Here is a 26353-nt window from a genome sequence, read left to right as displayed (position 1 = left end):
TGAGGTGGTATCCATCCAGTTTCTTTTTCACAGTTTCAGTTTCCTTCGGTACCGCCTAGCGAACGAACCAGCCCATGAGCTGGCACTGCGGATCAAGCCCAACTATATCGATACCTCCCGTCCAATACATGCAACTAGCTCCTTTGCAAAGTAATAATAGTCCCACCTCGCTCCTTTGTAACCAATCCCATCAACTTTTATACGTGAGAGGCCTTGCTGCATCAGAAGTCAATGAGCAGAGGACAGAAACAACAGAAACAGAAATTAATCCCACAATTGGGAAGAGGGAGCAAAGGAATAAGGAGGTTACAAATCCGTCGACCAAGATGGAAAACCACGGTAAACTCGACCACGAGCGAGCGCTGGCGAGGACCTTGGGCGTCGCGGGAAGCAGAGGAGGCCGAGGGGAGCGCAGGGGCGGCGCTCGCCGGGGCTGGCGACGAGGGGCGAAGCGCGAGGCGGCGGTCTCCTGGTGGTCGCCGACGGCGGCGGGATGGCGATGCGCTGAGGAGGCTGGGGCGCGAGGGGAACGGGACGAGGGCGCGGCGCGCTGCTCTGAGGAGGGGGAGGCTGCTGGGCTCTCCACTCCCTCTCTCATATTTTCCCAAAACAGAAAAAAGGAAGGAAGAAAAGAGAGAAAGGATCCCTCTCTCATATTTTCCCAAAACAGAAAAAAAAGGAAGGAAGAAAAGAGAGAAAGGAAAAAGGTTAGAGAAGGAACTTTGGCATGCGGATAATTTTCCTGGACACTCAAAAATGAGTGTGATTGAAGAAAATAGGAGTGGGCATGGATGCAAGGTTTAGATTCAAACACATTTGAATTTAATTCCAATGGATGAATAGGGAGTGGTGGTTTGGAAGGTCCAAAATGTTGAGAATTTTGGTGAAGCTCGGGAAAGTGATGAAAGATTTTAGGGCAAAGTTTGGAGAGCAAACTTGAAGCAGAAAAGTCACAGAATTATTTTGCAAGTGTGTTAATGGGTGATTCCGATATAGTGGAATATTTATTAGCTCCCTAATGATATTGGAAGGATAAGGTATATGTTATAAAGAGAAGGAAGAGAGAATCGAGAGTGTGGGGAGAAAAAGGCATGGGGGAGAGACGAGGATGAGGGCGACTAAGAAGAAAGATAATATCGGAGGACAGACATCGATGCGTGTGGGGGTCACACGACACTCGTCGCCCGCGCGAGAGGGCTCGTGGAATCAATCACCGATCAAATAAAATTATTCTCCAATCGATAGAGACACGCTTCTTTGCCCATCAAATCGCTTCATTGTACAGTAGCAGCAGGGAGAAGGAACAACAGGGAGGATAGAGAGATGAGGGAGGAGAGAGGCGGGAGAAGAAGAGGACCATGGAGAGGGAGGAAGGGAAGGGAGAAGGCATAGAGAAGGGCGGCGACGTGAGGTTATAGCGGACAGTTGGCCTCGCCGGCTGGAGCCAAGAGGAAGGCGGCGGAGATGGCATCCCGGGGAAGAGCTCAGCCTCTCCTTGCTTGGGCACATTACATGCACGCGTGCGCTAGGATCGGCGACCGCTGGCTGCAGCGGGCACAAGCTCTCTTATTTTAGAAGGAACGTTTTTTTATTTCACTTTTTTTAGGGGAAAGCAACCTTTTATTTCACCGCCACGTGCTGCCTATAATTCAGCCACATCCCTTTTTTTAGAAGATGATTCAGCCCTCGGTACCATAAAAAATTCTTTATTAATTAGAAGTATCATCTACTAAAAAAAATAGTACCACCTCACAAATTTACATATGATCCCATCAATTTATATATGTCCCCAAATAGACAATCAACAAGCCTCTTCAAAAATAAAAACACTAAGGGTGAGGTGTAGCAATAATCTGGCATATGTGCCGATATGGATACTCTCTCGACTTCACAGTGAAGCGAGGATGAGCTTAGAGGTCATGGCAGAAGAGCCAGTGCTTGAATGAACTAGACATATGCAAGTCGGTGATTGGATTGCTAATAGCATAATTGGTTTGATGCTAAAAGTTGGCATGCCAAATTTTGGCAAGTGCCAAATATTGGCTAGAGATTGGTTGCTTGCCAATTTTTATTGTCAATCTCACAAAAGGTTGCCAAATGTTGGCAACTTCTGATTTTGCCAAATATTGGCAATGCCAAATGTTGGTAGCAAACCAATTAAAATCTTAAACCATGTGTGATATTTTTTCCCGTTGCAACACACGGGCACTTATATATATATATATATATATATATATATATATATATATATATATATATATATATATATATATATATATATATACACACCTAATAATAAAGCACGGATCGACTTTGTCGGGTTCACTGTCACAATACGCTTTCTTCTCATGTCATAATATGCTTTTACAATTTGTATGGACAAAATGGTAATATAAACGAGGTGGTACTAATAATTATGTAAAAATCGTTCAGCGTACGTAAAAATTCCTGCTTCTGATTTTGCCAAATATTGGCAATGCCAAATGTTGGTAGCAAACCAATTAAAATCTTAAACCATGTGTGATATTTTTTCCCGTTGCAACACACGGGCACTTATATATATATATATATATATATATATATATATATATATATATATATATATATATATATATATATATATATATATATATATATACACACCTAATAATAAAGCACGGATCGACTTTGTCGGGTTCACTGTCACAATACGCTTTCTTCTCATGTCATAATATGCTTTTACAATTTGTATGGACAAAATGGTAATATAAACGAGGTGGTACTAATAATTATGTAAAAATCGTTCAGCGTACGTAAAAATTCCTGCGCTTGGCGTTACACTAGCTTCATGGGCCTTCAGAAGCCCAGTTGGCTCTCTGCGGTGCTGGGGTGTTACTCACACAAGCCATCGATGAGCGCTGCGGGTAGGCCAGCTTGTTTAGCGTTCAGCCATACCCGGTTTCCGAAACCTTCTATGATCTTCCAAGCCGGGGTTTTTTCCGGTTTTGAGAACCTTCTAGAAGGTTCTTGAACCGGTTTTTCTTTTTATATTTCTTTTTCGTGTTTATTTTTTATTTTCCTTTTTATTTTTTATTTTTTTATTTTTTCTTTTCTTTTTTCTTGATTTTTTCCTTTTTCAACTAATGTTTCAGAAATTTGAGAATGTCCTATTTTTAGTTATTTGTTCAAAAATTTCATAAATTTTACAATTTCAAAAATTGTTTGCTTATTTTCAAATAATGTTCAATTTCAAAAAGTGTTCGCCACGGCGTTCAAGACCCAAGCCGCTTCCCCAGGTAGCCTCGCCAACGATGCCTAGGCAAGCATATGCGGCGGAGGACCAAGGTGCACCGGTGGAGGTTGGTGCTCGAGGGCGTCGCCGACGATGCCTAGGCCGATGCGGCGAAGGGCGCGACGGTGGAGGTGGTGCTCGATAGCGAGCTGGACAGATGTCTGGGCGACGTGCCCGGATTTGGGGACCTCTTGGGTGTTGTAGATGCCGGGTCACCGCGCGTGGGGGGAGCCCGATGGTCGGCGATTTGGTCGTGCGACTTGGCCAGCGCCGGTTCCGAGGGCTCAAAGCTCGGGCGAGCTTTGAGCGCGGAGGCGAGGCGGTCGGCCGCGAGCTCGACTTGCCGGACGACGCCGGAGTCGGGGATGTGGGCGAGGATGGCGCCAGATGGCTCACCGACTCCTCCGCAAGGGAATTAACAACCAGCAGAACGCCAGAGAAGCGAGGCGTACACGTGATGGTGTGTGTACGTGGCGCCGCTTCGATCGTGTTGGGGGTAGTACGTGGTGCCGCTCAACCTCTGATTTATTAATGAATGATCGGTGTGTGTTTACTGGTTGGCGGAGGATTTTTACTCGAAAGAAACATAGGGAAGTCTTTTATTGACACATGGGAACGGGAATATGTGTGTGTGTGTGTCTGTTTTAGACAAAGAGCCTGTTGTGTATGTGAAATGTTTATGTTTGGGAGTTGGGACTTTGGGTCAAGTCCAAGTAGTGCAGAAAAAGAATATAATCTTGTAAACCAAGCAACCAACATTCTCCAATAAAATCAACAATGTAAAACCCCACTTTCGTTCGAATATAATAAAATTTATAGAAACAATTCCACTTCGATCTACCACTACTCTTTCCCGATGATAGTGCGAAGCTGAATGAGACTTCGTCGAAGGACATGAATGCATGCAAAGGTTTAAGTGAAACTTTTTTCAAAACACAGTATAGATGTCGAGCACACAAACACGTACATACACTCTGCCCTATGTACGTACACACATATCATACCAAGCACCGAGAGGTTTTGGAATTGATAAGTCATCACAAGCGCCTCACTATCGACGAGAACGTCGCTTTCAACTGAAAATATTGTGCCTTAATGAGACACCAAAGTGTCAGACGTGGGGTTTAATCCCTGGTTGCATTGGGGTACCACTGCCCTAATAGCCATCCAATGATGTTGCTTGTCATGGTTAAGGCAAAACCGACCGATTCAAGTAACCTTCCCTATTTATTCCGTGTCCACGCATCCATGCTCGGTAGTAATGGACATTAAAGGATGATTTGTGTTTCTTCTATTCCTCAGCATGCGCATCCCTACCCCATCGCGCTGCACTGATGGGTGTTTTGGTAGACACTGATGGGTGTTTTAGTAGACATCTCGATTTTCTCTTCCGTTGCAACGCAGCCACCGCCGACGAGGGTGAGAAGGAGAATAAGCGACAACACAAATATGATGCGTCGCTAAAATAAAGAAAATATACCTATTGTGGTCTTGAGTGATGGTTGTTGGGTTAAGAGTGTGTGTTGTATTTTTCTCCCGTTGCAACGCACGGGCTCTTTTGCTAGTAGATTTTTAAATGTCAAATTCACCTGACCAAAATAGTTAGACGTATATATTTCACCGAGAGGTTCACGTATATCATTCTTGTTGTAACCTTCCATGTGTAAAATAAGATTCTTGTTGTCTGTACCTTCTAATTTGTAGCCTTGCAACTGGAGATGTCTTCTTCCAGAGAATGAAAAGTAGTCACACTCGTTGCCAAAAAATCTTTGTCAATGAAAATTTGACCTGAGGGTCAACGAATGCTTATAGAATGCTTATATGATTTCCAATATACAAAAGTTAGCTTCTACTTTGCCTTCTACTCTTTCTGGGTGCACATTGAATTTGGTGCATTAGAATGGGCAACCAAGTGTTGTACGGTGCCATTTGTTCACTGGTAGTAGTAAACTATTTGTGCCATAGACCTCAACAAAAGAAAAACTACAGTTCCTCTGATCACTACGATATATTATTTGAGCACTACACGAACACATGCCGATTGGAGCCCGGTTATGATCGAGCCTGGAGCCAAAATAAAATAAAATCAATGACAGTGGTAGAATCACTACAACCACGCAGATGAACTGGTGAAATATACCATTTTGATAAGATTGTTGATACTAGAGCAGTTGAATTGTCAAAGTCTGCTGCACTTTAATTTGTTCCCACAGCGTGAAATGGTTTACGACTACTCTTTTTCGGTCATCTTGTTCATTTTTATTTCCTGTGTTGTGGTTTTCTTATTATTACAAAGCAATATAATGCATGCCATGTTGTATGTTTAGCACACAGTCGGATGGCATTGTTGATGCATGGCCATTCGATTAGATCATGAGTAATAAGATTAAGTCTGAATGCTTGACACTTGTACGGACCTGTGCTAACTGGATCTTATTTGTTATTAGGTCTGATTTCTCCCGGCACATGAAGCTCGATGAGCAATAAGCACTAGTAACAGAGGCTTTTCTGTTGTGTACCATCAAGTAGCAAAAGTTGATGCAATTTCTACTGGCAATGCTTGCTGAAACGGCAATTATTTTGGTCCTTCATAATTAGTCTTGCATGAAATGTACCAAAAAGGATCCTCTCATGATATGTTACACTTGATAGGATATGTATGTGTGTCTCTTCTGTTGTGTTCGGTCTGCGATCATGCAATTTCAAATGTATGTTTAGTTATGATTTGGGACTAAAGGCTTTGTTGTTGTTGTTGTTGTTGTTGTTGTTTGTTTAGTTATGATTTCAGGTGGATGGATTAATGTTCTCATGTACTCTAATATTTGTGATCATGTCCACATACCTTTAGTGACCAACATGTTTGGATTTCTTGCATGATTCCTGATTTAGTAGAAGTTAGTAATGAAATCAAATATACATGGCATCTCGTACAGTATGTATATGTGCAGTTTTTGTGTAAACCTAAGAGGAGAGGGGCACCCGTACAGGTCTGGGTCCTATTTATGAAGGATAGATTGATTGATATATGAGAGATTGAGGTGGTTATTGCAAAAGTTATGTTCTATATGTAACTAGTGCTAGGGGTTTTTCGAGAAATGTACCCTGCCAACCCTTCACATAAATCTGTACCAGTCATGTTTCATCCAATGGCTCAGGTTTGTTTTTTCTATTCTTTCACCATAGGCCCTGTTTCTATACTAGTCGCCCCCGTAGGAACATGGCCTGTCCGTTACAACGCATGGCATGATAGCCGGCTTGCGCTGGCATGCCCGGGGCCCGGAGTTTACGCGGCAGGGCGCAACAAAAACGGGCAAATGGCGGACGCCAGCTTTCGGTGCTTCATGCTTTGGCGCCTTCTTTCTTGACGAAACCTTGACAATCTCACATCCACAGCATAGAATGGAATCTTACATATGTACAATTTCCTAGTAACAAGCTTTTATTTATTTTTCTGCTTTTTTGAGCGGACGAAATTGGGTTCGAGAAAAGAAAATGAAGACCACGGTGCACAACCCTCGACGGCCCAGTGGGTAGGGGTCAGCTTTAGAAGGTTGTTAGAGCATCTACAGCCGCGGCACCCTAAACACCCGGATGGCCCGATCATGAAATTTCGACCATGGCGGACGCCTCAAGGGCCCGGGCTAACCGACGCCCCTCATATCCAGCCCAAATATGGGGCGCCCGTCACGCCGGATCCAACCTACGTTGTTCCGACCCCACATATATTCCTCTCCATCCGCTCGCCGGACCATACCCTAGCCACTTCGCTTCACTCCCCTCCGCCACCCAAGCTCCTGTTCGGCAGTCTCCGGCATGGCGGGCAGCGGATCCGAGTCCTTCACCTCCAAATTCATCGACCCCAAGCACATCCCACGCGACCCCAAGGAGGAGATGGCCGTCCGGCTTGCGTTCCACCGTCCCAACAGCGCTCGGACTCCTCCCGTCGGGAATCCATTGCGTCCGCCAAAATGACGCATGGGTCCGGCGCTAGGTGTGCCATCGCTGCCTAGCCGAAGGCGGTGCGGTCCGTCTGGCGCCCGAACGCGGTGGCGGGCGTGCAACCCCTCCGTTGGCGCGCCGAGCATCGGGACGCAGCATGGGCCTCGTCCTACGAGTGTTGGGAATCGTAGCAGAAATCAAAAAATTTCTGCGCTTCACCAAGATCCATCTATGGAGTTTACTAGCTACGAGAGGGAAGGAGTGCATCTACATACCCTTGTAGATCGCGAGCGGAAGAGTTCAAGTGAACGGGGTTGATGGAGTCGTACTCGCCGTGATCCAAATCACCGATGACCTGAGCGCCGAACGGACGGCACCTCCGCGTTCAACACACGTACGGAGCAGCGACGTCTCCTCCTTCTTGATCCAGCAAGGGGGAAGGAGAGGTTGATGGAGATCCAGCAGCACGACGGCGTGGTGGTGGAAGTAGCGGGGATCCCGGCAGGGCTTCGCCAAGCGCAAGCGGGAGGGAGAGGTGTCACGGGAGGGAGAGGGAGGCGCCAGGGGCTAGGGTGTTGCTGCCCTCCCTCCCCCCCACTATTTATAGGGGCCCTGGGGGGGCGCCGGCCCCCTGGAGATCCCATCTGAGGGGGGGGGGCGGCGGCCATGAGGGTGGCTTGCCCCCCAAGCCAAGTGGGGCGCCCCCACCCCCAGGGTTTCCAACCCTAGGCGCAGGGGAGGCCCAAGGGGGGCGCACCAGCCCACCAGTGGCTGGTTCCCCTCCCCACTTCATCCCATGGGGCCCTCCAGGATAGGTGGCCCCACCCGGTGGACCCCCGGGACCCTTCCGGTGGTCCCGGTACAATACCGATAACCCCCAAAACTTTCCCGATGGCCGAAACTGGATTTCCTATATATAATTCTTTACCTCTGGACCATTCCGGAACTCCTCGTGACGTCCGGGATCTCATCCGGGACTCCGAACAACTTTCGGGTTTCCGCATACTAATATCTCTACAACCCTAGCGTCACCGAACCTTAAGTGTGTAGACCCTACAGGTTCAGGAGACATGCAGACATGACCGAGACGACTCTCCGGTCAATAACCAACAGCGGGATCTGGATACCCATGTTGGCTCCCACATGTTCCACGATGATCTCATCGGATGAACCACGATGTCGAGGATTCAATCAATCCCGTATGCAATTCCCTTTGTCAATCGGTACGTTACTTGCCCGAGATTCGATCGTCGGTATCCCAATACCTTGTTCAATCTCGTTACCGGCAAGTCACTTTACTCGTACCGTAATGCATGATCCCGTGACTAACTCCTTAGTCACATTGAGCTCATTATGATGATGCATTACCGAGTGGGCCCAGAGATACCTCTCCGTCATACGGAGTGACAAATCCCAGTCTCGATCCGTGTCAACCCAACAGACACTTTCAGAGATACCTGTAGTGTACCTTTATAGTCACCCAGTTACGTTGTGACGTTTGGTACACCCAAAGCACTCCTACGGCATCCGGGAGTTACACGATCTCATGGTCTAAGGAAATGATACTTGACATTGGAAAAGCTCTAGCAAACGAACTACATGATCTTTGTGCTATGCTTAGGATTGGGTCTTGTCCATCACATCATTCTCCTAATGATGTGATCCCGTTATCAATGACATCCAATGTCCATAGTCAGGAAACCATGACTATCTGTTGATCAACGAGCTAGTCAACTAGAGGCTTACTAGGGACACGTTGTGGTCTATGTATTCACACATGTATTACGATTTCCGAATAACACAATTATAGCATGAACAATAGACAGTTATCATGAACAAGGAAATATAATAATAACCATTTTATTATTGCCTCTAGGGCATATTTCCAACAACGAGAACATGGCACGGCATGCCCGCCGTGCGAGGCAGCGGGCACGGGAGGCAGCGACAACCCTCACGATGGTGGACGTCAGCAAGGCGGAGTCACATTGTCCGGTGCCACGTATGGTGCAGCAGTCCGGACGACGCAACCGCGTCATGGTGGGCGTCGCCGGCTCGTCCCACAACGGATCCAACATAGATCTAACGTCGACCGTCACCATTCGGGTTTCGGACTCCGATGAGGAAGAGTAGGGCGTGGGAGACGGCCGCGCCTTGAGTCCCGTGAGCCGGCTCGTATCCCATGCCCTACTCTACCTTGTCGGCAAGTGGACCAACACTTTGAGAGGCGCAGCCGGCCGCCGGACATGGGCACGACGGAGCGGAGCTGAAGCTTCGCTCAAAGATCGCTGTGTTGCATGTAATAATATGAATTTAAGGTTTCTAATTTGAGGTATCTAGATGTGGAATGCATTATTTGAGGGGTGACCGGCCACTGCTTGCGGATGCATCCGCGGGCGTTTGAGGGGTCAGATTTACCTATCGCGGTTGCAAATACTCTTGTGGCCTTATGGGCAGGGGGTGCAGGACAAGCTTGAGCATATAGAGCGCTAAAGCTTTTCACAAAAAAAGGGTGCTAAAGCATTACTACTACACCAACACAATCATATCCTCTGACCCTGCTGTCAAAGTGTTTAATTGAACATATCAGCTCAGCTAACCTCTAGATAGATTGCCAACAGCTTGTTCCAGCGCGTAAAGCATCATGGAAACGTCACACTAGGAACCTCACGAGGGTGACCAACCAACAAACATCAGAAATCAACAAGCATTAAGCTGAGTAAAATGCAAGGCCGAGTCAACAAGCATTGTCCATAGCCAGAGGATGAGATCCCAGACACCGATCGACTGTGCTCCCTGGAGAAACAAAATCAAAACAGCATAAGCAAAATGATGACAACTATGATTACTGAAAAATCAACAGGGAAAATGCAGCTCCAACACACCCTAACGGCAGCTGCAATTTCCGCAAAGTAACACAAGTATGGTCCGCTATCAAAGAAAGGGGCTAAACACATGGAACACTGCAGTTTCAACTCTTACAATATATAGCACGACCATACCAGACGAGAGCATGATCAATTAGTGACTGGCGAACAAGCGGGTTGAGTAGGCCAAGGAGTAAATCACTCTATGTATGGGACAAATCAAGCAATGTGTTGCCTAGAAATTATCTGCACTTACTCGAGCATTACCAGAAGGAATACAAATTAAGCAGGCAGCAATAATATCTGATGAGTTTTTCGGTTTCTCTGTGGCAGACTCAAGAGTATTCCGATCTCTTGTTGATTGTTGGAACGCAAGACATAATCAGGAGCAAAAAGGCCATTCTCAAAGAAGTTTGCAAGTATTTTGTGTCATGTAGAAACGGCATCCATGTTACGCTAATCCCCCATCTATCAGTTTGCTTACTCTTGCCAAATACTAATTTCAAAGACCACAACCTAAATCTGTCTTACAAATATCTTCTATGCCAATTTCCACAGAAAAGAATCAACGGCAAATATTTTCTAGTGCCTAGACATCATAAGCAACTATAGTATCTGGTATGACTGCAGACAAGTAAATCTCTTTGTCTGCGATGGTACTATTTCTAGTATTTTAAGTTTTTAACCACAGCTCATCTCCCAATAAAAGCAGTGACCCCTTATATTATAGAATAAGAATAAATAATAGCCTGTTGCAATATGAATTTACAGAGAGGAAACAGGACAGTGAAACATCAACAGAAAGTAGTAAAAAAAACAGTGTTGGCATTCCAAAAAATTAATCATTGTAAACATGAAAACCCAAATGAAACTAACTAAAATTCCAAAATTCAACAAACAAAGAAATGAAACAACGCTCTTTCATGACACAGATGTAGCAATGCTTGTATCATGGTGTACTTGTATAGCGTATAGGTCAAACAGGCTCAATGTAAAATTGACCAAATCATCACACATGACATGCAATGATTTTCGCAGCATTGACGATTAAGTACCAGCGTACTCAGAAGTAGCTACAAGTCAACAATACAACATATATTACAATGTCAACTTGGTGTAATTACTAATTTTAGCATGGGATTCATTGATTGCAAACAAATATCTCTAACACTGCGTATATTAAATATAAATTCACTCTCAAGTGGAAAAACAATAGATAGGGCAGTGGATAAGCCCCAGCGACCAAAATAGCAAGTTATTAAACTTATGTAAGGAGTAACTTTAAATCATAAGTTAAGAGTGAGATTAGCAATGCACCTTTATGATCAATATACCAAAGCGGGCGATGGTTCCCTCATCCCCCTTGCCTCACTTCCACCTCCACCGAGGGCCAGCAGATCATATCTGCCCACAGCATCAAGCACATTTGAATCACTTACAACCCAGGGTTTAAATGTAACTTGTCACTAGACTGTAAACCGGGGAAAAAAATCAACCAAGAAACAGCGAGGAGATGGCACAGATCACAAGCTCACAATAAGAAACTACTTTCCTGTTAGGATGCAAAGTATTTTTGAGGTTTTCTAACATACCATGGTTCCTGAATAAACTATAGTTTAATTTTTTTGAGGTATTTGGATACAAGAAATACCAGTCTAACGGTACACTTTGACTCTGTAAGCCATGGTATTCACAATTCTGTGGTTCTTTTTGGAGAATTTAAAATCCACCTCCTTGCCTCTGTTTTTACCAGGAAAACAATGCTTGTTACCCTTTCAATTCCATCTACGTCTGGTTGATCTAGGCTGGACATGACTGAAGCATTGGTCTGCCATGCTTGCACCAGCGTTCTTGGACAAGAGATGTTTAGCACTCCAAAATGATTGTGAAACATGCCAACAAATTGTAATTTTAATGGTAGGAGCTAACAAGGGATTTACAAGCAGGAAAAAGGGGAGGGGCCAGTACTACAAAAAGGAAACATCTTACAGGTGTATAGTACATATCAATAAGCAAACTATATGGGGAAAGTATTCGTGCATAAACAGCTGAGCAAACAATACATTTTTATGTTTCGTGCTTCACATGCATGCCGTTCATTTTCTTAAATGTTCTCAGCACTAAATAGCATGCCTAAGTTATCTGCTAAATTCTGCAGGTGGAAAACACTCAATGGTTTTGGTGATTCATGGCCTCTACTTCAAAAGCTGTGATTTTCAAACATTGTGGTTTTAAAATGTTTTGAATTGAAAGTTCAAAACAGAGCCTAACATTATATCAAATATCAAGGCTACATAATTTGGGTGTAATCTAGAAAGTTATTTATCTAATTTTCCCCAATGCATCCAGTAATCCTAAACGCTCTTATATTTCTTTACGGAGGGAGTACAATACAGGCCATAATTTACATGACCAAATCATCAATCACGCGAAGGATTAACTTTGAAGGAATTAACTGACAACAAGATTGCAATATTTATGGCGCACGCAGGAGTAAGAATTAACTGACATTTCTCTATAATAAATACGATAATTTCTAATTTGGGTGTAATCCAGATAGTATTTACTATCTAATATGTAAATCAGCATGTAGTTTCCCCAATGCATCCAATAATCCTATGCAGTACAATACAAGCCATAATTTACATAACTAATCATCAATCATGTGAAGCCTGCAACTTAAGAGCTAACTTCCTGCTCCATAACTTCCACAAGCTATCCATCGTGCCTCTTCTCACTTTGGCACAACTCTTCCAATGGTTTCACCAGACCACATTCTTCTTGAAACAGGAACGGCAGAAGCATTGGGTCATACTCCTCCTCATGCTGCTCTTCTTCTTCTGAAGTCCTTGCTGCATCCTTGATCCGATGGACCGCTTCCTTCATTTCCTTGCGTAGATCTCTATGTTTCTTGCTCTCCTCCCTTCTCCTCCGCAGGCGCTCCAGCTTCTCCCCCTCTTGCTCATGCCTTTGGAGCATGAACTCCTCTGGGCTGCACACCAGCTCCTCACTCCCCTGATGATCATGTTTCTCACGCTTAATATTTTTTTCTTGCTCCTCTTGTAAATACAACTGGTAAAGTTTCTTGATCAAATTCTTGACAGGGACATTGATGTCTATGAAATCAAGACCAGCCGGGGCGTACAGTGGAATCTCCTCGAAGTTTTCAGAGACACGGAAGTACTGCTCGGTAAATCTCAGGGGCATTGCGGCAGACGGGACGTGCAACACGAAAAGGATGTCATCAAGCTTAACACCAAGCCCATGAACATAGGACATGACAGAAATCCCATCACCACCAGGCAACCTCTTGATAACAGCGACCTCCCTGAGAGGCACAGAGGAGCCTTCCTCGAATATACCCTCTTTGGGCCGCGGCCACCCACTGTATGTGGCATCGATGAAGTAGGAGAGGGCACCTGGCTGCCCGCCTTCGCCTGCCTGCTCTACAAGAAATCCCTGAGTTCCTGTGCCCAGGCGTGCGACACGTAAAGCATCGTGCATCGCTCGCTCCCGGGGGAAGCGGGGATACTTCTTCATCGACCACGATATCTGCGCCGCCTTGGCCGATACCTTCAGATTGATGAGAAAGAAGGGGCATTTGGGGTCCTGTCTTGGACCGCTCCTCTTCTCGGTGAGAGAATAGTGGGGTTTGGGGGGGCACTCCCACTCCCTCAGCTGGGTGTCCTCCAATGGATTAGCGAAGGAGGCGAGTAGCTGCTCCAGCAGGGTGGCGTACACCTCCTCTCGGGCCTTCAGCCCTGTTTTCATGGCCGCCTCGAGAACAGCGTCAGCCCTGTTTTCATGGCCGCCTCGAGAACAGCGTCGGCTGGTATCCCGTTCTGCACGAGGACGTGGCAGGCCAAATCGGCGTTGTTGTTCAAATAGTTTGTGGCGAAGGAGAGGATCTGCTCGACCTCCATGCCGGCCTTTGTCCCGCTCCGAACGGCGAGAGAGAGGGCCTCCATCTTCTCCTCGTCTGTTGGGTCGGCGTTGATGGGGGCGAAGCACAAGCCGGCGTGGGGCTTGGCCTTGCTCTGCGCGACGTGTTCGTCCGTGTCTCCTTTTCCGGCTGCGAGTCTGCGACGGATAGAGAGACGAGGCATAATCGGGCACGTTTATGGCTGTGTTTGTTACAGCTTCCTGAGCCAGTTTCTCGTGGGAAAAAACTGAAACGGCCCCGATGGGACGAGGTGGTATGCGCCCCCCCCCCCCCCCCCCCCCCCCCGCCGCCGATGATCTCGACGGGGAATCGCTTCCAGCACCTCCTCCTGCAAGGAAGCCGGCGAGAAAGCGGAGTCCAAGTCCTTTGGCTGATGTAATAATACACCCACGCGAATCTCATGTTTAAGCCCTTCTAAGAATTGTGTGGTAAAAAACACAGGATCAAAAGCAAGGTTATGCGCTAACAAGTGATGCATGATTTCCTCAAATTGCAACATGTACTCGTGCACTGTGCCAGTTTGTTTCAGCAGGCGGAACTGCCGAAGGTGCACCTGATACTGCTCTCTCCCAAATTTCATGCCTAAGGTTGTACAGAGTTCGTCCCAGTGCATCGATCCACTCCTAGACTCCTGAAGTTGCAGCCAGCGCGCCGCACTACCCGTGAAGTGTAAGGTAGCGACGCGAACCCACAGATCTGGCTGCACACCATACACATCAAAGTATTTCTCGCATCTGGTTCTCCAGAATTGCGGATTTCCCCCGTCAAACGCCGGAAAATCAAGTTTAGGCAACGACCAGTTGGGGAAATGTGGCGTGGGCGGGTCGATCTGATGCGGTATGGGCGAATCAGATGCACGAACATCAACTAGAGCATGGGAATCAGCCAAGGACTTACCCTTGACCGGAGGCGGCAACTGGGTGGTGACCACCCCGTGTGCCACGCCCCCGGTGGTGTCGATCTCGCCGTGGCCTAACGGCGCGTGGTGCTCGGCGGTGTCGGGCGCCGAGGCCGGTCGCACCACCGCGTCGCCCTCCGGGATCGGATCCGGAGGCGCCGCCAGGATCGGGTGTAGCGCGATGCGCCCCACTAGCGTGCGCAGCTCGTCGACTTGTTGTTGAAGATGAGTGACCGCAAGCCTCCACAGCTCCAACGACTGCTAGATCGCGTCGAGGCGGGCCTCGTTGCCCAACCGCCCGTCGTGGACGGCCTTGGCGAGGGCCGCGAGTTGCTCCTCCATCGCCGCCCCTTGCTTCGTATGGTAACGTGGCTTGGGGTAGGCGGTCTCCAGATCGACGGGCTGGACCTCTGATACCAGATGTAAGGGGGCTGATCTAGGCTACGGATCTGAGGAGGAAGAGCGAGCAGGGGAGGTAGGTGAGACGAATGGAAGGAAGGGAATAAGGAGGAGGCACTAGTAGAAAAGGGGGCTTTTGTCCCGGTTGGTAAGGGCCTTTAGTCCCGGTTTTTGAACCGGGACTAAAGGGTCGTTACTAATGCCTCCCCCCTTTAGTCCCGGTTCTTACACGAACCGGAACTAAAGGCCGTCCACGTGGACGCAGCCTGGAGCTCCACCTTTAGTCCCGGTTGGTGAAATTTTATGATATTTTTTTTAAAAAAAAATTTTGCGAATTTTTTTTTATTTTCAAATTTCTGAATTATTTTAACCTCTAATCTCTAATCACCACCCCTCATCACTGCTCAATTTATCCTCTAATCTCTAATCACCCCTCATCATTCCAAATAATCTAACTTCCCGGACGGTCACCCATCCTCTCACTACTCCAGCCTGAGCACGCTTAACTTCCGGGTTCTATTCTCCCTCGTTTCCAAGTCTGCACTTGTTGTTTTCCTGACAATAGTAAGATGTCAATTCTATTAACCCTCAGGAATTTAGCTTGAGCATGAAGTGACACATTTCACTATTTGAGTTTGAAACTATTGTTTTAAAAAACAATAATTATTTAGTAACACTAATATTTCTGGAATAATTAGTTTGACCATTGTTTGACCACTGTTTGACCAGATTTGACCAAAATTCAAAAAAACTGAAATAATTATTTAGTAGCACTAATATTCTAGAATAATTAGTTTGACCATTGTTTGACCATAGTTTGACCACAATTTGAAATTTTTTGAATTTTTTTGCCTCTTCAGATCTTAAAAGCCTCGTATCTTTTTTCTGTTAGGTTTCTGAGGATTTTAAAAATGTTTAACGGGGTCCCCCGTTAAATTCAGATGTAACTTTTCGAGTAGATGATTTTTCATATAAAAAACTTTTTCATCCGAGTTCGTATGCAAAAGTTATGCCCATTTTAAGAAATTCCAGAGAGATTTTGCAAATAAAGTCGAAATTCATATTTGTTAATTTTCCCAACAACTAGACCACATATCACATGGGAAACTTATTTTATTTATTTTTTTGACATTTCCATCATTTTCTTTTGTTTTTTCTAAAACTGAAAAGGCGGTCCACCGGGGGGAGAGTTTGTTGGGCCCTTTAGTACCGGTTCATGCCATGAACCGGTACTAATGCCTCAAAGCCCATTAGTACCGGTTGGTGGCACCAACCGATACTAAAGGTTAGTCCTTTAGTCCCGGTTGGTGCCACCAACCGGTACTAATGGGCATCGCACCCTTTAGTCCCGGTTCGTGGCACCAACCGGGACTAAAGGGCCCAGGTGAACCGGGACTAATGCCTTAGCCGCACGAACCGGGACCAATGTTCACATTAGTCCCGGTTCGTGACTGAACCGGGACTAATGTGAATATTGCCCTGTGACGAAAGCCCTGTTTTGTACTAGTGAGGAAGGTCAGCTTCTCTCCGTTCGGTTCAATTATGTCATATCATGCCTTACAACTGGCCACACTTGCCCTTAAGTAACCACACGACTCAACTACTCCTCCTGGCTCGGTCTCACCTCGGCTGGTTCGACTCTCTTCTGGTCCGGGTCGCTGACCATGGGCCCCCGCCGTTACAATTATTCTATGTATATATGAGCAAGAAAATAAGAGAATTATTATTATGAAATACTTTATGCATTACCATAGAACAAATCATTCCCTGTCAGTCAAAATATCATTTAAACAATATATTAACACATAATCAACAAGTTACCCTGATCTCGGTACTCTAAGGGCATTTCAGGCTTTTCACTAGCCCACAGTCGTTTCCACAGCTGCATTGCTAAACTGCTAACCTTCGCCACAGCTGTTTCCTCAGCACAACAGTTTTGACAGCACAGCAAGTCCACAGCTGAATCGGTCGAAACTGAATCTGTCTCGCAGGCGGAGGCGGACTGGGCGCTCGCCCACGTCGTGTGGGATGGGCCGGCCTATTACGAAATAGCAAAATGCTGGCCCACGTATCGAGTAACGCGACGACGTTATCAACACCCCCTAAAGAAAACACTTCAGTTCAACACAGCACTGCCTCTCCGCTCTGCCTCCTCCAAGTCCAATCCATGGCTGCTCCGCCGCGGCGAAACCCCAACCACGGCGGCAAGAGGAAGGTGAGCGCCACGCACCCACCGGACTCCGGCGTCCGCCCCCGCTGATGCTGCCACCAGCCCCCGCGACTCCGCCCCTGAACCCTAACCCTCTTTTCTGTTTCCCCCTTGGCAGGACGAGGAGCCGTGGCTCGCGGCGGGCATCCGCCCGGCCAACTTCCTCCCGGGCCTGGCCATCGGGTTCCTCCTCGGCCTCCTCCTCGACCTCTCCTCCTCCTGGAGGCCGAGGTTCAGCCTCCCGTCTGCCCCGGCGCCACGGGGCTCCAAGCGGGCGGCCGCCGGTTCCTCCGCCGCCCCGGCACCAGGCGAAGAGCTCAAGATGGTAAGATGAATCGCGCCGTGTTATACTGTCGGTGCGAAATGATTTTATCTCATCCGCTGATCCGAGACGATTTTGTACAGTCCACAATTCGTTATCTGACTGATTGACTCCTGAAGGGTTACGACTTATCACTCAGCTCTCATGTGTTCTGTTATTTTTGTACATGAATTCATAGGTGAGGATATACTAGCTAAACACCTGCCCATTGCCACCGATCAACAAACTAGATTATCTCATCATGTTGAAACATAATTGTCATGCTCCATGTCACACCCTTTGCTCTGCCTCGGCTCTCGGCTGAGCTTCGCCTCAGGCAGGAGTGGGAGTTGTTTGTGGGGGAACAGCACCTCGTGCATTTAAGTTTGTGAAGTTATAGTCAATGAATGACTAGTACAGGATATAGGTTTTTGCCAAAAAATTCAAATGTAAGGAGGAGGAGGATGTAAACAGGACTTTGTAGCCGTTTGACATATTTATAGGGGTGTAGAATACTGATCACTTAGGCTGTGTTTACTAATACTCTTGGTTTTCTGTTGGAATACCATGATTTTATGTCTGAACTTGCACTGAGTTTCGACACTGCTGTTTGCAGGTTTTAGTAGTGCGTCAGGATCTTAAGATGGGGGCTGGGAAAATAGCGTCTCAATGTGCCCGTAAGTTCCATTTCCTGGGCTCTTAGTGTGAGCATTTGTATCTTGGTACATCTGTTCTGCTTGACTTATCCCAACCAGAAGACTGTAGTACTTTGCTCAAATAAAACTGATTGCTTGTCCAATTCTGCAACAACCAACTTCTAGCCAGAACAACTCTAGTTTAAGCCGTCTGTGTACAACAACAACAAAGCCTTTAGTCCCAAACAAGTTGGGGTAGGCTAGAGGTGAAACCCATAAGATCTCGCGACCAACTCATGGTTCGGGCACATGGATAGCAAGCTTCCACGCACCCCCGTCCATAGCTAGTTCTTTGGTGATACTCCAATCCTTCAGATCTCTCTTTACGGACTCCTCCCATGTCAAATTCGGTCTACGCCGACCTCTCTTGACATCTGTGTACTAAAGTAAATAAAGAATTCTGTAGATAGCTGTGTTATTTTTTTGGTGTACTCACTACTCAGTACAATTTGTAGCCAATGTACATCGGTTATGCTTTTAATTCATTGCAATTTATTTTGCAGATGCAGCAACTGGCTTGTACGCCGATCTGTTGGCAAGGTGCTAATGCAGTTTGCCATCTTGCTTCATTAGGTAGTTCTAATTAAAGGATGTAGATATTTCCCACAGACTTTTAGCCTGCCTAGGGACAAGTAGGGTTGGTTTCACATTGTTAGAAATTCTGGTACATAGTGAATGAAGTTGAAATTTATTCATATATTAGTACTATGCGAGTTTGTTGTCTGTATTTTTGCACGGGATTCAGTGTCACACTTGATTTAGCATCAAAGGCTCGTAAACCGAAGTATGTTGCATGGGTGGCTATTATATTTAATTTCGAGTTATAAATGCTAGCCTAAGTATTCTATCATCCATCAGACGTGTCCCCAGAGCATAATCTTTAAACAAAGTCTCACTTTTGTTGTTGGTTATGTTTTCAGTGAAAGCGGGCCTTTTTTAAGAACAAGTGATGCAGTAGAGACAAGTTAAAGTTTTTCTTAAGTAAAGGATGTCTAAGTGGACTGAAAAGAGGAGTGATTGATTAATCACAATAGAATGGCCTTTAATTAGTGCTCTTCTTTATCAGGACTATGTCATATACTCCCTCCCTAAAGAAATATAAGAGCGTTTAGATCACTGAGTACTTTCTTATGAAAGCAAGGAACTATCATAGTGTCATGAAGTTCAAATTGCACTAGACTCCTAAAGCTCTGGCAAGATTAGAGGTGTCAGTGTCAAGGAGCTGTTTGTCCAGAATCATTAATCATTCATCTGATATCTCTCTTTGCAGCAACCGGGTTCTTTTGAGACAATGGGAGCAGTTTGGACAAGCTAAGATTGTTCTGACATGCAAGAATCAACAGGAAATGTACGCCATATCTCTTCCAGGGTGTATATTTCTTTGAACAAATTTTGCTGGATTATGATGTAGCACTTTCTTTTCCCACTTGTGTATTATCAGGAACAGGATAAAGGAAACTGCAGAACACCGAGGTATCCCAACTTTTATTGTTGCAGATGCAGGCCGCACACAGGTTTGGTTTATGCTTTTGCCTACGAATATATTTCATCTGTGCTGGGGTTTCTTTGGGAGGACAAGTTGCTTATCTACTGCCTGTAAAAAGAGCCCTTTGAGACCAATTGCTAAACGTCCTTCTGACCATTCAGCGTATCAAAGTGATAATGAATGTCTGAATCTCAATAACCTTGAATAATTGTGATTAGGATAACTTTCTTACTGACATAATGCACTTTGTTGACCAAATTTTGAGCCAGAGTTATCCTTCAGGGTGTTAATATTGATGCTTATGTTATAGCCAACGATTCAAATTCATAGATTTGATTCTTTTTAATACTTATGCTGTAGCATCTCTCTTTGAACGCCAAACAAATAAATAGTTGAGATGAGAGATGCTACAGCATAAGTATTAAAGTAACAAATAAATAGTTGAGATGGAGTAGCCGTTATTGCTTAACTAAAGTAAAAAAATGGCAGTTATCTATTGTATATATCAAATGATTGTGGTCCCATTTACCCTGATCATTACCAACTATCATTCTTGATTCTAATCTCATTTACCCTGATCAAGTGACCGTTACCAATTCTGATTCTCTTTGTAGGTAGTGGCTGGGTCTAAGACAGTTCTTGCAGTAGGGCCAGGTTAGTTTCTCAATCAGAAGTATGCTGTTTTATTCTCTTAGCTACTCAGATTTTTGTTTCACGAGTCCAAAATTTCTCACCTTGTGCTGATTCTGTTACAAGAGTATGGTCCTCAGGTTCTTTATAGAGTATGTGCTACTGATAGAGTGATAGTAGTTATCAAACTGATATCCTGTGAAGCCTGGTAATACTTTTCTATTTGGCAGAATGGCAGAGCATAATACAGCATGATATTGTTGTGGTGCAGGGAGGAAAGCAGACATAGATTCAGTTACTGGGAAATTGCGCCTACTGTAAGCTGCATCTCGGACATGGTTAGTCTACAAGACCAGAGTGTTGTTGATGCAAGTTGCATCTTGGTATTGCTTCTGATAACTAGTCTGCTAACTTTGTGTTTTTTCTCTTCATCTGACTGCAGAACATCCACCACAGTCCCATCCTGGAAGACTATGTTGTCTCGCAGTTGAAGGCCAGGACCCCTTCGCTGTACCCATTCCTCATGCATCGCTTGATTCTTCTGACCCAGCTCTGCAGACTCTAGTGCTTGATTTAAAATGCCACCGCCCGCGAATACTTTTTCGGTTACCTCTTGATGATGATGATGATGATGATGATAGTGCAACACAGCTTTGCTTTTGTTTTTTTGGTTCCCTTTCCGCGACACGGGACAAGCATTTGTAATCCCAAACTGTAGGTTATCTTCTCCCCCCAAGTAAAAGTAATGGATCGCTTGCACCGTGTGCGTGTGTGTGTGTGCGCCCAAGAGGAAACCTCAAACATGTGTTTATCCTCTTCCATGGTAATATGGTAGCCCTGTCTTCTCAAGCACTCGTGGCATCTCCGCTACACGGCAGGATTCCTGGACCGTTTTGTGTTGCATTCTCCGCCCCAAATGTGTATGTAAACTTTGATCTTCTCCTTTCCTTCCTCGTGAACATCTAGTTTTCTTTTTCTTCCTTTTTTCGAGAGAAGTCGTGAGCATGAAGCTAAAAAGGAAAAAAAAATCGTGAGCATGAAGTATTCTGGCAGGATCTCGAAATTAACTCGGATGGGTTCGGGCCGGACCTCGCCCTTTGCCAGCCTCGCAAGCAACGGGACGGGCGCGGCCCAATAAAAGCATACCGCCACCACGGGCGGGCAGGCATCCACCCGATCGACCCGCTCGGCAACGGACACCCACCCAGCCCGCCCGCCCGGCCGTCCGAGTCCAGCTCCAAACCCTCAACCCCCGCGCCGCCCGCGCCGCGCCCACATGGCCTCCTCCCCGTCCCCCTCCTCCTCCCGGACCCCCGCCGCCGCGCGCCGGGGCGGCCGCGCGGCGCGCCAGTCGCCCTTCTTCCGCGACCTCGCCTCCCCCATCCCGTCCCACCGCGGCGGCGGCTCCCGCTTCGCCTCCCCCGCGGCCGCCGCCCCGCCCTCCGCCACGCCGCCGCCCCCGCCCCTCTTCACGCTCGACGACCGCTTCGCCGCCGCCGACTTCTCGCCCGACCCCACCGCCTCCGACCTCCTCCCCGTCGCCTCCTCCCCCTCCCCCCGCGCCGGGGCAGGCAGCCGCTCGCCCTCATGGGACCGCTCCCGCGGCAAGGCCTCCGCCCACGGATCCCCCATGGACGGGGTCGTCGAGCCGCCCCGCAAGGAGCTGCTCGCGCTGCCCCCGCCCTCCAGCCCCTGCACTCCTCCTCCCCCGACGGCCACGTCCGGGCCGCCGAGGCGCCGTCGCCCGTGACCCCGGCGACGGAGGCTGCCAGGACGGAGCCCGCGGCTCCGGCCAGCGAAGGGAAGGCAGATGGCGAGGAGTGGGTCACTGTATTCGGGTGAGGAAACCATGATGCTCTTCTTTACTTGTCTTTTGAGGAAGCTGTAGCCTGCGGCATGCGCATGGTAGATTCAGTTCTGCAAGTAGTAGTATCTTGGTGACCGCTGGACATGTAGCCATGGAGCTGAAAATTTTGCTGCTTTGCGTAGGTTCATGGCAGGTTCATGGCCCTGCCATGTGCTTGCTCCTGTCCATGTCCATGAGCAACAGCAAAATCGATCATAGTGCTTGTCCTAGCAACTGGATATACCGGACTCTATAGTGCTAGTGCACTTTCATTTTTGTTAAGTTTGTACACCCTGCCCGAGAAAGCAGGAGCCGTCACTTAGCGTTTTTGTTGCGTGCCTTATATAGGATGAATTGGTTTATTGATGTTTAATTTTTCCCTTCTACAGATTCTCGCTTAGAGATACCAACCTCGTTCTCCGAGAGTTCGAAAAATGTGGTGTTATATTGAGACATCACTCTGGCCCAAGAGAGGGTAATTGGATCCACATATTATACCAGGTAACGATATCTTCAGTTACCGTCGCTACTGGTTTCTGTTCTACCTTTCGGTGCCCCTGTTTTTATGTTTTCCCAACAGTTGTATTAATTTGCTTTGTTCCTAATGAACTGTGACTCGACATAAACTTGAGTATAAGCTCCTTTATACTTGAACGGTTTCGGTTTCATGGCACCATTCATCATCTTATATGATCTTGGAATTAATGATTGTCTACTTGTTCAATTCACATGTTGTATGGCTTCACTCAGATATGCCTTTTCGTCCTATTTTAAGATGGATTTAGCCTAAAGGTTGCATTCTCTTTATTCCAGTTTCCGTGAAAGTGTCACTATTTCTTAGCTACACCAACGTGCACATCAAGTTGGGTCCCCATGCGTGTGTACATGCTGTGGTGTATGATTTGGCTATCTTTTGAACATGAAACACACAGTGAAGCTGGTTTTGGCCTGTTTAGTATGCTTTTCAACAACACATGTTCTAGTCTGGATAATCTGTCTTTGTGCATTCATGCATGATGTGGATTTTTATAGGTTTCTCTGGCCTGTGATTGCTGGGATAAGATTTATTTAAAGTGATTTGTGATGTCCGGAACCTAGCTCTTTTCTTTACAAATGTTTATCTCAGTTCCACTATGCCCGTGCATCACATGATAGGTTTCTGCATTATGGTGCGACAATCAATTCCTCTGGCCCTTCCCTCTTAAACTGACAATTGTCTTCACAGCACTCTTACGATGCAAGGAAAGCCCTTCAAAAGAATGGTATCCAACTATGCAGTGGCGTCATAATTGGAGTAAAGCATATTGATCCAGTGCACCGGCAGCAGCTGGATGATAGGCTCGCTGGAATTAATCAAGGAGGCTTCATGGTCTCACTGCCTTCGAAATCACTTGTCCTGAAGAGCAGCACAGGTGCATCAAACCAGTTGGGAGCCTTGCCGCGCCCGTATGATCCGAAGTCTTCCACAAACGTTATCAGAGACGCAGGGCGTCGTACAACAGGCAGCGTTGCCGCGCCAGCGAAATCTATTGTAACGAATGTGATGGACTTGATATTCGGCATCTAGTTCGCCAGCCTGTGGACCAATGATATACCTTAGACCTACCATGTCAAATCTGTTATGTGATGAGTGTTCGCATGGTGGTGGATGTGGTTGTGAGCGAGTTTGTTTGTGTGCCAAAGGTTCGGCAGCGAAACTCGAGAGAATCCGGAGAAGTTGATTTTTCTTTTCTTTTCTTTGGTGATGTAACAGTTATGAATGTGCAGTTTTTCACGTTCATGTTATGATCTGCTAAGATGTGGGCAGCTGCTGTAACTTTGTGTGCTGGTGGGTACTATCATGACCTATACGAAGGCTGAACCTGAGATCTCAATATGTATTTATTTTGTCCGTTACAATCTACATGAGGTCTTATATATTTGATTTGACAACAATTAGCTTAACAGAAAACGGCATTTTTCTTCTGATTTGATTTGAAATCGTTTGTATTGGATCTAGAGTGCAGTAATAGAACGTTCATTCTAATTTTCAATCAGGGTCATCGGCGTGCATTCCTGGAGACGAGCTTCCTTACGCTGGATGCATTCAAGACAATAATCATGGACCCCTATAGTGAGGGGACGTTCGTATTTGCGAATCTTTTTTCCTGCAAAAACGTCAGAAACTCTGACGATTTCTGGCAAAGCAAGAATTTGCTTTAAAAATTTGTTGTGTTTGCTTAAAGAAATTGCGATGCTCTGTACAACATAATTGCCGTGAAAAACGTTCGCAAATGTCACTCCCCCAGCAAATGTTTGCTGAATAGCATTCCCGATGATCATAGAAAGTTCATCCAACAAGTTCCAAAGAAAGTTCATCCAACAAGTTGACAGAAATATCATCAGATATACATGCCGCATGTATTCCCAACTAATAATGCTCAAAACAATCAATCGTAGTGGGATATAGATTGGCACAACACACCAGATGCACCGAAGGTTAAACTGGGATTAATACAGCATCTCATCGGATCACAAGGCATAGCACGCACCCAAACGTACAGACGAAGACTGAAGACAACACGAAGACTGAAGAGGCCACAATGATACAGAAGAAGCAGTAGACAGAACCACGAGGAGTGGCGGATCGGTGATTCGACGGGGCCCTGGGGGTGATGCTCTAGTCTAGACGCGGCCCTCCCAGATGCACGGCTGGTCGTCGGAGCAGAGCGCGTGCGGCGGCGGGGCGAGGCCCAGCGCGGCGGCGCGCTGCCAGCGCTGGGCGCGGGTGAGGCCGAGGCAGGGCCCGTAGCGCATGTCCATGTCGAACTCCCTGGCCTTCCTCTCCGCGTCCTCCGCGTCCTCCCTCCCCGCGTCGGCGCCGCCGCCGTGATCTGCCGCAGAAGCAACAACAGGTTGAAAATAAAAAAAACACCAGATCGACCAGTCGATCCGCGCCGGGCGTACGAATCGGCGGAGTTGGGATTGGGCGTACGGCGGCGTACCTGGCGTCGGGCGCGCCGCCGCTTGCTTCTGGTGGTGGTGCGCCGCCTTCTTGGAGACGCCGCCGGTGGGCTTGGTGGCCGCCGCGCCGGAGTGGGCCTTCTGCTGCCGGAAGAAGGACTTGACGTCGCCGCCGCTCCTCATGTCTCTCTCTCTCTCTCTCCCCGGTGGTGCGATCTCTCTGTTGTATTGGCGGAAGGAAGGGGGCGGCGGATGGTGGACGGAGGATTGGGGATTGCGGGGTTTATAAGGTGCGGGCGTTGTGGTGGGCGTGGTGGTGGTTCGAATTTTGAATTTTGAAATGGGCGCTGTCCTCTCGTCTCTCGAGACTTCTGTTTGCTGGCATTGACCGATGAGACTCATCTATCGCCCGTTGCCCCACACACATGACCGGTGCACGTTGGGTCCAGAACTGTATTTTCTTTTGTCATAAACAATAAGGGTCTGTTTGGTTTATGCCCAGGAGCGCCACGCCAAATCGTGGGCATTGTGGGCACGCCAAAATGTTGGCGGCCGATTCGGCCGCCCCAGTTTTGCCAATGCGTTGGCGCAGAAACAGAAGAGGGAAAGGTGGGGTGCGCTGGCGAGCCAAAAGATTGGAGCTCATCCAAACGAGTTGCGCATTCTTGGTCAATGCCAAAATATTGGCTGGGCGGACGGGGGCTTCAATCCAAACAACCTCTAATTATCTTTTGCTACGGGAGTAATAAAATAATCAACGCAACAAGAGTATGTCATAAAAAAACACGGTGTTATGTGGTTATCGGACAATCTACCCATCTTACAAACATGAGTCACATTAAGATACATAAGCATCAACTCTGCATAGCAATGTCGAAGCAAAGCACGAAAGGACAATAAACACCATGATAGGCAAGTTCAAATTT

General features: G+C 46.9%; 2 protein-coding genes across 3 annotated transcripts; one reads left to right on the top strand and one right to left on the bottom strand.

Annotated features, from left to right (window-relative positions):
* The first annotated feature begins 17411 nt into the window (after positions 1-17411).
* LOC123182663 (probable peptidyl-tRNA hydrolase 2) lies at positions 17412-24403 on the top strand. Of its 2 annotated transcripts, XM_044595312.1 has the most exons (10): positions 17412-17532; positions 17645-17851; positions 18444-18504; positions 19026-19062; positions 19793-19870; positions 19964-20036; positions 20623-20662; positions 20910-20955; positions 22874-22985; positions 23710-24403. In XM_044595312.1, exons 1-10 carry the CDS (start codon positions 17485-17487, stop codon positions 24049-24051), a joined length of 1044 nt encoding a protein of 347 aa, XP_044451247.1. In that variant the 5' UTR covers positions 17412-17484; the 3' UTR covers positions 24052-24403. The 2 variants fall into 2 exon arrangements, with proteins under 2 accessions (XP_044451247.1, XP_044451246.1); XM_044595311.1 differs by lacking the exons at positions 22874-22985; positions 23710-24403 and adding an exon at positions 21081-21465 and having other exon boundaries at positions 20910-20976.
* A 422-nt stretch (positions 24404-24825) lies between these two features.
* LOC123182664 (uncharacterized) lies at positions 24826-25701 on the bottom strand. The gene is made up of 2 exons (XM_044595313.1): positions 25469-25701; positions 24826-25357 (listed from the first exon to the last, which is right to left on the bottom strand). Exons 1-2 carry the CDS (start codon positions 25608-25610, stop codon positions 25149-25151), a joined length of 351 nt encoding a protein of 116 aa, XP_044451248.1. The 5' UTR covers positions 25611-25701; the 3' UTR covers positions 24826-25148.
* Between the last annotated feature and the right edge of the window lie 652 nt (positions 25702-26353).

Source organism: Triticum aestivum, chromosome 1D, assembly GCF_018294505.1.
Source record: "Triticum aestivum cultivar Chinese Spring chromosome 1D, IWGSC CS RefSeq v2.1, whole genome shotgun sequence".
In the NCBI taxonomy this organism is placed as follows: Eukaryota; Viridiplantae; Streptophyta; class Magnoliopsida; order Poales; family Poaceae; genus Triticum; species Triticum aestivum.
Note: the sequence above shows the minus strand (reverse complement) of the source record. Positions and strands in the feature narration are given on the sequence as shown.